The sequence below is a fragment of the Pectinophora gossypiella genome, chromosome Z (assembly GCF_024362695.1).
Source record: "Pectinophora gossypiella chromosome Z, ilPecGoss1.1, whole genome shotgun sequence".
Lineage (NCBI taxonomy): Eukaryota > Metazoa > Arthropoda > Insecta > Lepidoptera > Gelechiidae > Pectinophora > Pectinophora gossypiella.
This window is the reverse complement of record NC_065433.1, coordinates 3,428,670-3,447,151: the sequence shown is the minus strand read 5'-3', so window position 1 is coordinate 3,447,151 and position 18,482 is coordinate 3,428,670. Positions and strand designations below refer to the sequence as shown.

General features: G+C 42.3%; 1 protein-coding gene across 1 annotated transcript in view; it reads left to right on the top strand.

Moving 5' to 3' along the window:
- The window catches only part of LOC126380209 (E3 ubiquitin-protein ligase MYCBP2), a 129,366-nt gene that overhangs the window by 8,810 nt on the left and 102,074 nt on the right, over window positions 1–18,482 (top strand). Inside the window, 23 exon segments of the mRNA XM_050029465.1 lie at window positions 1,564–1,675; window positions 2,183–2,345; window positions 3,700–3,848; window positions 4,144–4,299; window positions 4,565–4,740; window positions 5,058–5,286; window positions 6,077–6,221; window positions 6,366–6,734; window positions 7,087–7,253; window positions 7,578–7,762; window positions 7,999–8,751; window positions 9,092–9,244; window positions 9,681–9,782; window positions 10,552–10,785; window positions 10,956–11,165; window positions 11,533–11,667; window positions 12,017–12,195; window positions 12,636–12,879; window positions 13,243–13,415; window positions 13,669–13,834; window positions 15,149–15,273; window positions 16,054–16,158; window positions 16,303–16,472. Of these exon segments, the coding sequence (XP_049885422.1) occupies window positions 1,564–1,675; window positions 2,183–2,345; window positions 3,700–3,848; window positions 4,144–4,299; window positions 4,565–4,740; window positions 5,058–5,286; window positions 6,077–6,221; window positions 6,366–6,734; window positions 7,087–7,253; window positions 7,578–7,762; window positions 7,999–8,751; window positions 9,092–9,244; window positions 9,681–9,782; window positions 10,552–10,785; window positions 10,956–11,165; window positions 11,533–11,667; window positions 12,017–12,195; window positions 12,636–12,879; window positions 13,243–13,415; window positions 13,669–13,834; window positions 15,149–15,273; window positions 16,054–16,158; window positions 16,303–16,472 (4,600 nt within the window).

Below are 18,482 nucleotides of genomic sequence, written 5' to 3'. Positions count from 1 at the left end.
ACTTGCTAGCTTGACGGTGAGCGAAATTTGGCGAGAGTTAACGACAAGGTCTTTCGCTTGGATTTAAACGCCAAAAAATAGTACCAAAATAGTACTCACCCCCTGCAAAATACCGAAATGAGTATTTCAACGGTTCCAAAGTTATAAAGGCAGTTCTTTGATCCCGCTAGCTTGACGTTTTGAAAATACCTATTATCTAGGGAACGCTTGCAAACTTCAGTTTGTAACTAATGTCAATAAACTCGTATGAAATAGTACTCCCTACCATCATAATTTGGACCTGATTCTCTTTGTAGAAATATGTCAAAAAGTCATTATAACCTATGTCATACATTTATCAAGACAGGTACCGTCGCGAACAAAATTATTACACATGCTCAAGAAGGATGTTGTCAGATTTTAGTATTTTTTCCCCATTTTTGGGTAAAAAAGTGTTTCTTTCTGTGTACTATTGTGTACAAATAAATAAATAAATAAAAATGGTGAAGTGCCAGGGTTGTCAGATGAAAGTAATATCATTGTTGAAACTCTTTGAGTTATTCTACAAATACTGCAAATTGTTTATTAATAAACACTTCGATCCGTAACAAATTGAACATGAAGGTATAAATTATAAAATAAAACAGTAGATTAAAAATGAATTATGATGTATTAAAATCACAGATTGTTTTCAATAAGAACTAGACCCATGCAGCCATTTTCTATTAAAATTAGTGCATATGGGTGTATGAAATAGCATTTTTTTTTAATAGCAACACTCTGAAGTGCAAAGAAATGGTAGGGTAGACCTCCAAAATGGCAATACTGGCGATGGCAATACTTACGAATAAATTGTGAGGTTATGTAATTGTCTACGTGACTGTATCAACAACAAATGTATGGCATAGGTTATGATGATTTTTTAACATATTTCTACAAAGGGAATCGGATCAAAATTATGATGGTAGGAAGTACTATTTCATACGAGTTTATTGATATTAGTTACATACTGAAGTATGCAAGCGTTCCCCAGATAATAGGTATTTTCAAAACGTCAAGCTAGCGGGATCAAAGAACTGCCTTTATAACTTTGGAACCGTTGAAGTACTCATTTCGGTATTTTGCAGGGGGTGAGTACTATTTTGGTACTATTTTTTGGCGTTTAAATCAAAGCGAAAGACCTTGTCGTTAACTCTCGCCAAATTTCGCTCACCGTCAAGCTAGCAAGTGCAATAAAACATGGCTATAAATCCAGAACCGTGATGGTACTAATTTTTTTACAACAGGTACTATTTTTTTCAATAAGAGTACTATTTTTTGGTATGGTCAAATTATTTTTTCGTGCCCATTTTTTTTTTGAGGCCGCTAGCTTGACGCACACGTTTTTGACACGTGCCAAAAGATCCTTGTCCCTCTGTATGTTATTGGTATGGCCAAATTAGTGAGGCCCCAAATCGATCGATTTCGTTCCGTCTTACAATACTTACGCGTAAAGGTCCGCCAGCTAGCCTGCTCAGACTAATAGATAAAGGGCGTGAGTTTTTGCCTGTGGGAATATTTAATTAATTATACATTGTGTGGCAGGTCGCTTTGGGTAAAGCTCATGCGGTGGTGCTCACAAACTACGGCCATGTCTGGACATTTGGCATCAACAATAAGGGGCAGTGCGGCCGGGAATTCGGATACACGAAGGAAAGTGAGTATTACAATACTATTTATAATATGTGTGAATTTTCATACAAATCCAATCACCGGTGTAGAGTTGCGTTCCACTTGTCAAATCAAATCAAATCAAATCAAATATACTTTATTGGACAAAACTAAATTTCAACAATCAGACATAACACATGAATACAGTATAATTTGGGCGGCCTTATTGCTCTAGAGCAATTTCTTCTAGGCAACCACCACCACTTGTCACCGTGGGATAAACAAATTTACCTTTGAGTGTCTTGAAGCGGATAATGCAGAATTGACAATCAAAAGCAGCTGCTGTCTATGACTTGTAGTACTACAAGTACTAATACTAACTAAACTATACTATACTTACACTACACTATACATACTACAAGTTTGTTTGTACAAACAAACAAACTATTAATACTACAAGTTGTTTGTTTGTACAAACAAACTTGTACAAACAAACAAACTTGTAGTATTTACAGAGACTGTTACAGTAGTTACAAATGAATGTCAATTTCAGAAGCGTACATGCTCCGGCGGCAGAGCAACAAGGAGGACACACGCCTGTGCCAGCTGGGCCACATCTGGGTGACGGAGTACTGCCGCGTGTGCGTGCTGTGCCGCGAGTGCACCGGCTACGAGGCCTGCCAGTGCTCCACGCTGCCCAACAGAGTGCCCGGCGAGTGAGTATACGTACACTTCTGTTTCTTCTGAGTCGACAGCAAATCTTAAAACTAAATGGTAACAGCACAAATTCCGCTGCAAATATAGCGTCATTGGGAGCTTTCATTATATCTCATGTACACTAAACTCACGCCCTTAATTTGTTTTATAGATATAAGTATTCTTTAAGACAGATGATTTGAATGATTCCTTCCACAATTTTTTTAGGTGGTAATAATAAATATTACTAAGTACAGCAATATGGCCATAACAAAGGCATGCAAATTTGTTAGCGTACTAACAAGTCAGAAGAAGAAATTTGTGAAATTTAAACGGACAAAACAATGCCAAGAAAAAAAAATAACTTCAATTGTTACGTGTTAAAAAATATGGTTATATAATATAACCATAATCATGTCAATAGTTATCAAAAATCAATAAAATCTTTAATTGTGTATATTTATAAAAAAACATTTATAATTGTTTTTCTGTAAATATTTATTTTATCGAAGCCCAGCTGGTGCTGCGGGACCGCGCGGTGCAACGCAATAACAACTGTACTCTTGAGTGTTTAGAAACTTTTTAGCTAACAGCTGTCGCTGACGAGACCGAGTAGGTTATTATCGTAGTAGGCGTAGGAAATTTTGTACAGATTGATTTATCTGCTATTAAGTAATCTGTGACATAACCTAAAACCCCCCTGTACTTTCTACCCGCTTCGTCAAAGTTTGCGAAGTGAGTCATACAACAGGGTACAGAAATGTTTCTCGAACTGCGAACGGTAGCTCTGTAGCTATACGTTTCGGCCAAGAGAATACATTTTTAGTTGCTAAATACTGCGGAATTGTTATTATTCGCGCAGAATACAAGGTAAACCTTTTACATTCGGGCGCAAATAGGTAAAAAACTAGAGAGAATCACAATCATTTACGAGTAATTACATTGGTACCCCTGTATTTCCTGCCCGCTTCGTTATTATTCGAAGCGAGTTACATAGCAGGGTACAGAAATATTTCTCGAACAGCGAACGCTAGCTCTGTAGCTATACGTTTCGATCCAAGAGAATACATTTTAGCTGCTAAATACTGCGAAATTACTTTTATATTTCTAGTCAGGTTTTAAAGTAAGTTCTTGATCTGAAAATTACTGAATTTAATAACATTTCTTTTTTGTACATTGGCTTTTGTGAGTTTAAATTGTTCCTTGAGAATTGTGGTGGTGTATGCTCCATCCTCTATCAGGATGATTAAGGACACCTTATACCCAATAAAGTGACAGACTGTTCTGATTCTCTCTTTAATTTGATCTATGTAAGCTGTTCTTGGTCTTCTTGGTCTTCCACAGACTGATACTAAAACTCTTATAATGTGACAGAAAATGCGGGTGCGGCGAAGGCGACAGCGGTTGTAGCACATGTGGCATGTGCCGACGTTGTGCCGACGTGCTTTCCGCGGGGCGCGCCGTGCCGATCACAGACCTCGACGACGATGCCGACGCCTCCACCAAATCAGACTCCAAGAGCGGTCAGTATAATGTGCCCGAAAAAGCGGATCGAGACAGCGGAGCGGAGAAACAGAACTGTTAATCAACAGAACTGCACAAACTATTTCGCAACTTGCTCCGTTGCCTCGCTCCGCTCCGGTGGTCTAGCAGCCTTAGAGTATTCATGACTGAAGGCATTATAGATTCTTTAGAACTTAACTTTGATTTATTATATATAGACGTCTTGCTTTTGTGGTATTTACAAACAAATGCTACATGAATTATTTTTAAGAAATATCTCACTTGACAAGGTTGTCATCTCTATATTTTCGGTAGATAAAGACAAGGAAGGACAGACGGGCTCGGAGACAGAGCGCGACGCTAGCCTGAAGGTGAGCTGCCTTCCGCCGGCGCGTGTGGCGGTGCCAGGCGGCCACCGCGTGGTCACCATCGCCTGCGGACTGCACCACACCGTCCTTTTGACTGACGGCGGTAAGTTCTAGATACAGATGAGGTCAGACGAAGCGCTTGCGTGTCAGGTAAGCTGCCCCAGCTGCCAGCGCATGTGAACGTGCCAACTAATATAAGACGCAGAGAAGGTCAGACGGATCCTTATGTGTAACATTTAGTCGCGAGTAATCAATAATATTTTCGGTTTGAATGACTGGCTGAAATCGAAGGAATTTTTATGGTGATAGAATCTAAAGATATTCACGATTAGGTCTTAGTTCTTAAATTGTTGCTAATGCTCACGCAGGCGAGGTGCTGACGTTCGGGTCAAACCTGTACGGGCAGCTGGGCGCAGGCGACATCGCGCCGCACCACCGCATGGTGCGTGTGCGCGTGCCCCGCGCTGGCGCCATCGCTGCCGGCAGCAACCACACCGCCGTCATGACGCGCGACGGCGAGGTCTACACTTTCGGCAACTATCAGGTTAGTTCAACATGGAATCGTTCATAATCACTTCATTACGTTGATATCTAACCCCTGTAACTTCTACCCGCTTCGTCAAAGTATGCGAAGTGAGTCATAAAACAGTGTACAAGAACGTATCTCGAACTGCGAACGGTAGCTCTGTAGCTATACGTTTCGGCCAAGAGAATAAATTTTAGCTGCCAAATACTGCAAATTTGCTTTTATATGCGCACGATACAAGGTAAATCTTTTACATCTGCAAAGACGCAAATAGACAATGTTTGAACCTGTTCTGATCAATGAAAAATCTAATGAACCGTGACCTTAACCAACAGAAAGGATCTCTGGGTCGTCCGCGGATAGACGAGCCTGCCAACAGGACGGACCGGACGCCCGTATGGTACGCTACCCCCGGGCGGGTCCCCCGCATCGGCCCGCGCTACGCCTGTAAGGCCGCCTGGGTCCACGCCTCCGGAGACCAAACCTTCGTCCAGGTCTCGCAGGCCCTTATTAAGACTGACACGCTCTTTAGCTCCACTATTACGGCTAATAGCAATAGCATAGGTAAGTTCGATAGTTTGATGTCAGGAGCCGTATTTTTGAATAGTTTGTTTTCGATTTGCGTGCGAAAGTAAATAGCCATTTCACGTAGCACATCAAAAGCCGTGGTAGCCCAGTTGATAGAACACTAGCCTCTCACTTTGAGGTCGCAGGTTCGAATCCAGCACAGACCTAAACCAATAATTGTCGAATTTGTTTTCGAATTCATGTTTGGATCATAAATCACGTGCTCAGCGGTGAAGAGAAACATCGTGAGGAAACCCACATTCCCGAGAAATGCATTTTCGGAAGTATGAGACCTAACCTGTATTGGACTGGTTTTCCCTTCGCGGGTTGGAAGGTCAGACAGGCAGTCGCTTTTGTAATGAACCGGATCTGTCAAATCTTCAGGTTAGTTAAGCGGACCCTGTGAAAATGGGAAAATGCTAGGGAGATGACGTAGCACGTCAGAACTTGAGAATTGGGGCAAACGATTCAAAAACACGCGCCATCTGCTGATAAGGATCTTCTGGCACATGGTCATAATTGGAAATAACGCCGCCGCATCCTATGAAATCGTTATTTTTCTCAGTTGTTATAAATGACGAATGTATGGAGATGGTGCTTACCAGCGCTCTCCAGGCAATGCCATCTAAGTGACAAGATCCTTCTTGGCCTATAGTATACTGTGATTTCTATAAAAAATGTATGTAAATGTATGTAGTCAGCAACTATGACATTACTGTGTTGACTGGCATATAAAAGTAAACGTGTATGAAAATCCATTACAGTGAAATATGTCCTATTATTTCAGTAATCCTCCCCAACCGGCCGGAACACACATTCAAATGTATAACGATAAACAAAAACGACGGCGCGTGCAACGCGTGGACGGGTCCCGAGCAGGTGGACTTCGTCAACACGCTGGCGTGCCTCGACCCGCTCTACGATGTCTTCTGGTAAGATATATAGAATGATAAAACAACCCAATCATAAGTTAAACTTGTCACTATTATGGTTAATCACATCAAGGACATATGGCTCTGCCTATCCCGGTAGCAATTACGACGTTAGGAATCCTGACTAGAGATTTTTGTGTGCAGGTGTTACCAGCCGCAGATGCGCGTCATCAAGTGCTATAACATCCAAGCGTTCGATGCGCACAAGCTGCAGCGCTGCTGCACCAACGACCCAGACGCGTTCGCTGCCGACGCAGATATCGAGTACCCCAACTACGGCAGCATGAAGCGACTAGAAGACTTTAAGAACCTGGAGAATATCGAGATAGTCTGCAACAACGAGAAGCCGCCGGAGAACATGGCCCTGTCGAACATGTCGATCCTTAACCAGGAGTTAGCCATCCCCTCCGCTCCGGACTCCTCCGTCACCAGGATGCACGCGGCCTTACATCTTCTTGGCTGTCTCGATTCCCTCACTTACGCGCACGATACGAGGTAAACGTTTTACATAGAGTCTTAACTAAGTTGAATTTGAAACTATCACCTATACTCGGCTATCATAACAACTCACTGTATACAATATTTCTATCTTGCTGTCAAATAATTAAGCAATTTTTAACGCATTTATATAAAGTCATTTAATAGTCTATGAATAATATTGCTAACTAACCCCTGTATCACCTACCCGCTTCGTCATTATGCGAAGACGAGTTCTACTAACAGGGTACAGTAATGGTTCTCGAATCGCGAACGATAGCTCTGTAGCTAGACGTTTCGACCCAAGAGAATACATTTGAGTTTCATAACATTGTGAAATTACTTCTATTTTTCTGGATAAGATTTTAAAATGTGGATGTAATGGCAGGTTAAACCAGGTGGATTGTAAGAGAGACAGCTCGATATCGATGATAGTGCCGACGAAGGAAGACTTCCTGACGGTAAACCGCTTCGAGAGCCATGGAGGCGGATGGGGCTATTCCGGTCACTCCGTCGAGGCCATACGGTTCATGTGCGACACCGACATCTTACTCGGTAACTACACACTGGCCTTACTTTGCCAAGGACCTGTTATTATTCATATTTTCAACATATTTACAACACTTGCTTAAAAAAAGATCCCATAGGAAATCATCTAACTCCCGCTATTATTATACTTGTACTAAATTTTCCTGTACCCAAAGGTTGCTTGGAAGAAATTGGTGCATGAGCAATAAGGCCGCCTGTTGTGCTTTTCTGTATATGTTGTCCTTATCTCTGTATTTTGTGTCCATTGTGCTCAATAAAGTATTTTATCTATCTATCTAACTTCCGTGCAGGTCTACTAGGACGCACATCTAACACGTTCAATCTCTCTAGGTGGTTTCGGGTTGTTTGGCGGGCGAGGTGACTACACGGCTAAGATAAAGCTCTTCGACATCGGCCCCGACGGTGGGGACCAGGAGGGCGACGGCGAGCTCATCGCCGAGAGTGACGAGGTGGTGTACGAATGTGCCCCGCGGGACAAGTACCCGGTGCTGTTCGATGCCTCCATACCACTAACGGTGAGTTTCAGGTCTAAAGAAGAATTAGCAGAGATTTGTTGCTCACGCGTATATAGTATTTGTCACGCAATGGATGATTATCAAAACAACGCAATGGGATGTAGTAGCTTACGCTGGGTGTTTATTTTGGTCAATCTCCTTTATGAAACTGCGTTTATTAAACATTTTCCACCATTTTTACAAACACAGACTTTGCGCGGGGCACCTAACCACTAACTGTATGCTTACTCCAACAGGCCAACAAGTGGTATGTTGCGTGGGCGTGCATCAACGGCCCCTCGAGCGACTGCGGCTCCTCCGGCCAAGCGATGGTCATCAATGACGAGATAGGATTCCACTTCAAAACCTCTAAGAAATCCAACAACGGCACTGACGTGAACGCTGGACAGATACCGTGCCTCCTCTACAACACCATCAACCCCGACCAGGGCATTCCCATCCGATGCATCGACATCGGCGACCCTGTCATAGTCCTATCGAAAAATATCTCCCGAAAAGTGACTGTCCCGTGCTTCAGGTCGCTAATAACGCTACTTGATTGGAGCTGGAACACTTTCAAAGACATCATATTGGAAACCAACGGTCAGGTCCCGATAAATTATCATAAGTTGACTATAATGAAACATCAGAAGAGGCTGGTGTACGTGATAAGAGCTTGTCTGAGACTGATCAAGTCGTATATCAATGAGATATATCCGCAGAACAACAAGAAGCGTAACTCATACGAGTACATGTCGTACTTCGAGGCTGTAGCGGATGCGCGGAACCTCATACAAGTGATAATGTCGGATACGACGCCCACGTGCTCCATGTTGCCACGCAAGCCGGGCAAGAAGGCGCACAGGGTCTGCTACGTGCAGTTTGCACTGGAATTGACAAATTCCATACTGAAGGAGGCACACGAGACTATAACGTCTTGCTTCCACGCCTTCTTCCCCACGCCTATTTTGAAATGGAGTCATCTTTGCTCTTTACTGGTCCATGTGAAGGTACGCATAATACCGTTTCTAAGGTTAAAACCTTTTCTGTGTAGTATGATGATTTCATCGTCGTGTCTTGGTATCTTTGAGGGATAAGTAGCTTTTTTAAAGTGATTGGTGCAGAGAATTATAAAAATCATTTATTTCCATATTCGTATTATTACGTCTACGTCAGGGTATAAAGGTCCTAGCGACGTTGTGTCGTATTATTGTCAACATTTTGACTGTAAGTATGAATTCGCACCACCGCGTTACAGCGCCAACTTTTCTATTATGGAAAGGTACCATCTTTTTTTACAAAGTATATTAGTTACTGTATGGTATAATAAAATTGTAATACAATGAACAGGAGGGCCTGGTGCCCCAGTCTCAAATCCGCGAGCTGACGTCGACGGCGGCGGCGATGTGCGCGTCACGCAGTCTGCGCGACGTGCTGCAGTATGTGGTACCCGTCACGCAGGCGGCGCTCGCGCAGGCTGATCCTCGCCGGCCCGACACCAAGGTTAGCTTGACATGTATCGCGGTATTAAAACTAACACACCACACTACTACACTACACCCACTACACCACACGATGTACACCCTGCGTTGACATTTTATAAACAAATAAACTCATTCGATAAGGAGTTTTTCTAAAAAGCGTCCGACCGTGTTGTATATACGTATACATTAAGTTATGTAGATAGTATAAGGTCGCTCCCTCACATTAAGATGTATGGCTGTTCAAATAAAGTCGTCTATTTATTATACGAGGTCTATGATACCCTGTGTCTTATTTGAATCATAGTACAAGGATATTACATTTTCGCCTAGCTAGAACCTGTAAAACGTATTGATTGATGTATTTCAATATATTTCAGGGTAATTATTACAGCCCCGATGTGTATTGCTCGATTTATTTCGGAGTTTTAAATATGTTTTTACCGACCGTCCTCTAGGTGATGAAAGACGTTCCGGCTAAGTCCGCGACAGTACCGCGCTCTTCGCATCAGAAGCCTCCGCCGATACCGCCGCGAGCCAACAACAGAGAAGTTCCGAAGGTAATTTTTTTAACCTCAACACCATTGCCGAAAGTCTCAAAACTATCATGTCTGCTTCATCCCGCTAATGCTAACACAACGAGGATATAGATATAAGCTTCTAGTTTTTACCTTAAATGATGGCAGCAGCGGCTGTTGAGTGTTCCTAAATTTTGACAATTCTCCATACTGTCCAGCTAAAATTTGTGAAAAATTGGTATAAAATGTGGAGCAATGTGGAATGTATCCCATCTGAAAGATAAGTTAGAAAGACTTTTCTTTTTTTCCATTAGTTTCAAAAGGCATTTTAGATTGAAAATAAGTTTTTCTAAGTTTTCTTCTTTCTAATATTTAGGGAATGATAGTGACACTATGATTTTGCAGCGCTGTTGCGCAAAGAGTTCTAGTGTAAAAATATAACCAAAACAATATTTGTGTACTCAAATAGCATGGGGAACTGTCAATTTAAGTACACTCAACAGTAGCGACACCTGATGTGACGAATAGACAGTTTTTAGCCTCATTGCCATGAACGCACAAAACCTTAGTAATATGTAACCGTAGTAAATGCCGGTATCGTAGTATCACCTGTAATCTTAACTAGCACATCGTGCGCTACGCGATGAATGAACCAACGTTATTGCCTATGCGATAAATTATCTTAATTCTATTGGGTCATTTATCACGTCGCACGCGATTTGCGGAAGTTGATTTAGTTAAAATATATGCTGTTGCGAGCACTGACTTTGGATTAAAACTAAATTTTCAATGCGAGTGTTTTAACTTGTAGCCGGCTGAGCCATCCGGCAGCAAGACTTGCCACACAGAGTGGCATTTGATCGACGTGATACCCAAGCTGTTGGACATCGTGGTGATACCTATCAAGCAGCAGATGATGACGCGGCAGTGCGGCAAGCCGCACGATCATGGCGAGATTGTACAGCACGAGAGATTAGCTGACTTCTGCTGTAAACTGATAGCGAGGATCATCGCCGAGCTAGCACACAGCGCTACTCATATTCGGGTAAACTACTGTTGCTTTTATCCTAGGGTTTCACTTTTCACGTTTTTGGTTAGCAAAAACGCTGCGGAGCTGAGAATAGTTAATACCAAACTTACTCAAAAATTTCAAAGCATCAATCACGAATGTACTTCACACTTCAAGCGCATGCTCATACCAATTTTTAATTCCAGGAGGACTCGGACACGCATACGGTGCAGCACCTGATAACGCCGTCGCGGTTCATGCGCGTAAACCAGTCGCGCGCGTGGAACACTGGCAGCGGCAGCCCCGACGCCATTTGCTTCACGGTAGACCGGTCCGGCGTCATGCTGGTCGGCGTGTGCGTCTACGGCGGCCTCGGCAACTACGAGTACTCGCTCGAGTTGCTGCATGACGTGCGCGTGAGTTGCTTTGTTTTGTATCAGTCATCTGCTTCACGGTGGACCGGTCCGGCATCATGCTGGTTGGCGTTTGCATCAAAGACTGTTTCCATAACTGACATCCTGTAAACAAATAGACTCACATTCGATTAGGAGCTTTTCTAAAGTATACATTAGGTTACGTAGATAGTTATGGCTGTTAAAATCAAGTGCAATATCGGCTGTAGAAAGTCGTTACATGCTGTCGCTGTTGACAAGATGTGTCGCGGACACTTTTTTACAGAGATTAGTTATATATTTGTTATATGAGGTCTATGGTTTCTATTCATATTACACATGATTATTATTCAATAATTAAGCATGAATATAATTTTTTATTTGTTGACAGTTGCGTAGTGCGAACGAGGACTCGAACCCGGCGCACTGCTGGGTGAGCGTGGACATCGCGCACGGTGTGTTCTCGGCAGCGGACTGCCAACACGACGTCGTGCAACTCAAATTCGACAAGCCGATACCTTTGAAGGTTGGTTTTGACACTATAGAGCGACATGTATCTATTGGCACGTGGCCATAATCAGAACTAACGCTGCAGCGTATAGAAACGTCTTTTATAGCAGTATGGAGAATGTATGGGAAATAGGCGTTAGCTTATGTATGTATGGAGATGGTGCATACCAGCGGTCTACTGTCAAAGTCTTCCAAGTGTATTTTCATTAATATATTCAGTGTAGCATAAATTACAATTTTTTCCAGGTTTTAGAAACTTTGGTCCTAACATTTTTAAGGATCCTTACCGTTGTTATATTTGTGTTGTATCAATCATAACTGTCACAATTTGCGATGGTAATAAAGAATATTTTCAATAATCTTAGGAGGATCTCCGATACGCCGTGCGTCTATGCAACCACGGCGGGCGTACTGCCAACGGCGACTGCGGGCTGCCGTCGGTGAAGGGAGCTGATGATACCACCTTCCGTTTCGCCTCGTGCTCGCTCAGCTTCAACGGGACCACCTTGGCCCGGGGGCAGATACCCAGCCTCATTTATTATGGGTAAGTGGAGTAGTTGGAGTCCTTCGGGCAGCTTGAAAACTTTCGCGAATGATTTAGCTACAAGCTCAAACAGCTCCACCAACCCATAGTGGAGCAGCGCAGTGGCTCTGTAACTCCGGTTGTTTGACTAGAGGCATGTGTCCAGTGGGATATTTATAGGCCTTGATTTTTTTGTTGAGGAGTTTCTTTGCTCTGCATCTTCTTAGCTATAATGTAGTCATAGATTAAAGGATAGAACTAAACTCTTAATAAAGTATTTCCAGTTCTTTACGTATAGCAATGATTACTATTCATGATTTAATTATAGACGGCGATACTGCTCTTCCTATCACGTTCGATTAACAGAAGAGGTGTGGGTACTTAGATGATCTTGCGATGGATCTGACTGCCCCAATTGGGATATAGCTTATGTATTAATGATTATCGTTTTTACTTGACAGGACCACCAGAGGCGCCGCGTGTGCGCCAGAGAGCTCAGACTCTCTAATGCAAGCGCTGCGCGGCATAACGTTGCATGTAGCGTCGATAGTGATGGAGCGAGGAGCCGAACTATTCTGCACACTGCGCAACGAGCTAACGGCCGAGGATCTGCGCAGGAATGCCGCCGTGCTGCAGCAGTCTCCCGCCATCAACATCCTGATACCCTACACGCTAGCTAATCTTGAAGGGCTCGACGATTCCAAGGTTGGTCACATTTCATTTTTCTATTTTGTCAAGTACAATAGTTACACAATGGGTCATATATTACTAAACCACTTTGAATTGAGTAGTTATCACAGACAAAACGAAAACAATGTCCTATACGTCACACTTTGTTTTGTCAGCGAGATCATCAAACGCTGTTTGAATGAATCTTGTTTCAAAGGGAGAAACTAGCAATATTTTTTAGGCTATTAGATTTTCAGAAGAAGAAATAATCTGTGATCTCTGCCTACCATAATAGGAAAAGCTTTAAAATTAAAAAATAACCTAGAACAATATATATCCTGATTTATTCAATGGCACATAGTCGTACACAACAATAACCAGTGTTTGTTGTTACTACAGAGCGTGATCAAACTATTGGAGCTGGTACACAAGTTACTGCCGCACGTGGCGGCCATGAACCTGTTGATCCCCAGTGCAGAGGAGCCGCTCAGCACCACCACCACAACCACACAATACTACACCTGGCTAGAGAGCGAGCACCCCTACAAGCAGGCTACTGTTACCAACATGAGGTGCGGCATTCACTCTTTACTTCTGTACTGGGGGCCTGAAAAGGCAAAATATCTAAAAACAATATTGCAATTTGCAATTTGCACATATACCCTCAATAAGGTTTAATATCACATCATATATGAAATATGACCCATCAATGGAAATCGTATTTAAACTGTCTGAAAGTTGTTTTCTAATTAAATGTCTCTCTGATTAGCGAGCAAACAGAAATAACTAGTCCAGTTGAGAAAAGCCACTCAATTTTGAACCCAGGGTGTTGTTCCCGTCGAACGTATCGTGGGTGGTGCTGGAGATGGACCCGCGGAGCATCACGGCGCAGCCAGAGGATACTCTGACGGTGTACGCGGTCGCCGGGGCTCCTCGCCACCGCTGCCACTGCGCCGGCGACGTCCGCGTCGCTGATCCGCCCTTCCGCAAGGTATACCAGGTAGACGTCATTCATTCATTCATTCTCTTTCTCTCTCTTTCACAGACTACACAAAAAGGATAGCGATAGTCTTCCATAGTTCCGGTTTTGCCAACCTAAAAAGCAAAACAGCACCATTTTCTTTCAGTCCTGCACCAGTATCGTTAACGTTATGAATGCTTGAAGCACAATTTTATGGAAAATCCCCTAATTTCCACAAACAATGAAGTGACATCATGGGGTTTTTTCTTTTCTTTCTAGCTTTGAATGTAAGAGGGAGATAGCGTGATGTATATTTGTTTCTATCAATTATCTATGATCCAAACATGAATTTAAACTCAAAGTCAGATTCTGTGGTTTAAAGGCCAAGCCGGGAATAATAAAAAAAGCAGTTGTACAAAAGCCTAATTAATCAGATTAAAATGTGAACTAGTTCTTATTTCGGTTGTTGTAGATACTGTTGCAGGAATTTATTATCGACTTCGTTCACTGACTTCATTATGCTTTTAGTGGAATAGTATTTGTTTGTTGTTGTAGATTTTAGCAGGTGAACTTGTATTTCCATTTCGACAATAAATAAAAAGTACAATTTTATAAGTTCTTCATAGACTAATTTAAATTATTAGCTGTGCTTTGTGTGTATAATATTTGTATTTGAGAATGATTAAGGGTTGGAGCACTAGCCGTACCGCATCGCACTTTTCTATGCATTTAGAAAGAAACGTTTGTTATAAAGGGACACCACAGAACAGATATATAACATAACATCTATCCTTTTCTGCCACTTGGAACCGTCATTTGCTAGAACAGGATGAAGAGCGGGAAAGCGACTGCACTCCGACCGCCAATTCTATGCTAATATTATAATTATGAAAGTAACTCTATCTGTGTGTATGAAAATTAGCACATGTGATTAATCTTTAAGAAAAGGAGTTAATGTGCTGACTGATGTGTGATATAGGGTGTTAGTGACATCGCAACGAATACTGTGGAGGATGATTCAGACCATGATTCTGTAAATATTATGTGGAATTTATCGTCGCAAAATTCATGTGTTTTTTGTCTTTTTAAATCATTTTCCGTTCCATACTTTTACGACGGAAAATTACACTTGATATCAACTCAGAATCAAGGCCTGAACCATCCCTCAAAGTTTTTGTTACTAACACCCTGTATATGACGATACGGCTCACCTTTCAAGTCGCTCTAACATAAACTCGGTGAGGTGTGGGTAGTTAGTTCGTCTAGCGATAGCGTCTAGCGTCCCCTAATGGAGTGTCCTAACTGGGATGTAGTTGAAAGCTTACGTGACATGTTGTCCCCCAGCGTTTGATCCAGCTGACATCAGAGAGTGGCGAGGCGGAGGAGTTGGGCGACGAGAGCGACTCCGACACACAGTGCATGCACTACAACTGTACCTACGTCAGCGTCACTCCTAAACTTGCCAATGTGTAAGTTATACCTGTCATTTTCTTATCCATCGAGAAGGATAGGGACGGATGATTGACAGCAGTTGATTTTAAAATGAATGATTGAACTGAATAATGGCACGAATAAATGACCCGGGCGTCTCGCTAGTATGCAACCCGGTTGATGCGTGCTGTCAACTTAATTCTGTCGGATTACTGGTCAATGTAAAATATGGAGGGCTTGTTTAATTAAAATAAAATAATGTTTTGTCCCCAAGAAGTAGTGCCATAAACTGGTCTCCTGAAAGGTAACTTGCTATGTAATTTGCTCTATAAAGATATGCAACCATAATTCAAGTAAAATGTGTACTCTTATGCTGAATAAAAGATATGTCACATGATGAATGGTCTAACAGGCAGTCGCTTCTGTAAAAAACCGGTACTGCCAAACATTCAGGTTAGGTAAGCGGACCTTGTGAGACTAGTTTACAATTTATTGAATTATTAATTGTCAGCCTCTGTCGTCCAGTGGTTGAGCGTTGGGCTCACGATTCGGAGGTCCCAGGTTCGAATCCCGATGGGGACACATGACAAAATTCACTTTGTGACCCCTAGTTTGAATAGGACATAACAGGTTGATCACCTGATAAGGCACGTTAAGCCGTTGGTCCCGGTTACTACTAACTGGTGTAAGTACGTAGTCGTTACATGTGCCATGGGGCCTTTGGCGGCTCAATAGTAACCCTGACACCAGGGTTGATGAGGTCGCTAATCTATCTCACAACACACACGATGGAAGACGATTTATTGAATTCTTTTCAGACCTGCCGAGTGGCCTCAAAAGGCTTTGTTGGTGCCAGGCAACGAGGTCATATTTGCACTGGAAACTGCCTCCGACTACTTGAATGAATACAACAAAACGAACAAGTAAGTTATTTACCTAACCTTAGGTAGGGGTTGGTTGTTTATACAGAAAAACAATAACGTATTTAGTTCCGAATTCAAATTCTGATACACTAAAAATCGAACAGGTTCATTGCATTATAATTATAATTTATTATTTCCATACAGCGAAGAGAATCGCTTCGGCTTCCGTTGCCTGTGCGTCGGCTACGAAGACGCGCCGTTCACCTCCCAGAGACAGGGGCTGGTAGCGCTGGAAATGGAACTTGTGTACGCGGGCGCCGCCTGCGCATCCCGCCTGCTGGCACCCGACCTCGACATTCCACCTCTCACGTTCTGTAAGTTGCATCTCTTTTCAGCCCCAAACACTTATAAACCCATGCCCCGATCCATAATATTACTGAAGTATGTTTGTTATCGTTACATGTGCGATGTTAGGGGTCCTGGATAATAACCCTGACACCAGAATCATATCAAAAGAAGGAGAATCCCCAGTGGCAGAACCAAAGAAATCAGCCAATGATTTGCAGATACTTTTGATGCGAAGTTCTAAAATAAAATCCCACAAGGTAGAATAAATGTAAAATAGGAGGTACTAGGATGGATATAATGAACCAGTCACCATATTAATAATCCACCGTGTTGTTGTCAGTGTGTCTTCGTTGGTGTAGAATAATTCTACGTATCGGCCCTGACCTCATCCCCTTTGAGTCTTTAGTTTTAAATGGCCGTAAACCGCTAACGAATGAGATTTTTGTATGGACTGCCCGAGGGAAGCATTGGAAAACTTATGAGCTTTTTACTGTTTACTCTAGAGAAGTAGATGCGTGCACCATTGGTGTAACACTTCATCCGCTTCAGGGTGAGTATCGTTTTCAATTGCCTACCTTGTGAGGATTCAATCAGGTTTTTATGACATGCCCGGTAGATAAGCAGCTGAACGCGTTCAACAATAGAGATATTAGAATAAAGAAATAAAGGATTGATGACAGCCAAGCGAATACCTATTTCAATATTTTGAAATAAGACATCTTTAAAAAGCGTCTTATTATCGAACTATGCATATGATGTAAGCTCAATAATATTCCGTCGTTATCACACACAAGACATGTTATTTATTGACATTATACAACGCACAATGCATTTGTTGTTCTTATATCATATTATGCAAGATAACTTAGCAAAGTGTCGTTATATTTCAGCGAGAGTAGGTGGCTATAGGTTGAGTATGATAATCTTTGCTCCCGTATAGCGCATATCTGCAAAAACGTAATTTTTATTAAAAATGGTGTTGCGACCTCAAACTTTATCAGTGTGATTGGTCGGAATTCCGCAGAACCGAAAATGGTGAAAGGATCCCACTACTGCAACAAAGGCAGGCAGATAGGCGACCTGAAACATGTTCTGGCAAGGATATCTGAAACATCGTCAAAGCTGGGGGCTTAAAATGGCCACATCGAAGCAATTCATCTAAGAAAGCAATATTGCTTTTTGACATTTGATTGCATTGCGCACTTACTTTTGTATGGGCAAATGTCAAATTGGAATATCGCTTTCTTAGATGACTTGCTTTGATGTGGCCATTTTAACCCCCCGACATCCATAATTGCACGTGCCACCCAACATAGCTAAAGCATGCTACCCGAATACAACTCGTGACGGTACGACACAGTTGCGTCATTTATCGCGGACGAAATGTTACGGGGACAAGAGTGAAGAAGGAAACTTCTTTCTCATTTTCGTAATCTCTTAGAAGTTGAGTGATAGAGTGAGAAACAGTGTGATAAGACAGAGATGTGTTGTAAAAGACGATTTAGTGACTAATATTGAGAAGGGAATGTTGGGTCGGTTTGGACACGTAGTGCGGATGAAAGATAATAGAATTGCGAAAGCAGTATATAAAGCGAAAGTTGATGGTGGGGCTGGCAAAGGAAGACCTAGAAGGACTTCATCATCATCAGCCGTACGACGCCCACTGCTGGGCAAGGAGAAGGACTTACATTGACCAAATTGGAGATGTCCTTAAAAAAGGTTTAGTACGATCTACTCTGAACCGGCGTGCGTGTATGAAGCGATTGATGAATGTGGAGGAAGCAAGAGAAGTGTGTCGGGATCGAAGAAAATGGAATTCTATAGTCTGCTTACCCCGGCGGGAAATAGGAGTGAGTTTATGTATGTATGTGATCTCTTAGACTCCGGTAGAAAATGATGAAATATTTTTGCAAAAAAGTTTGCACGTTACTTACAGTTTATTTAGCATTAACAATTCACAATACAAAATCGCCAGCTAGCTAATCTGATCCGTGACGGGAATGCATACATGCAGGTGTTACTATTGTGCTCTTAAA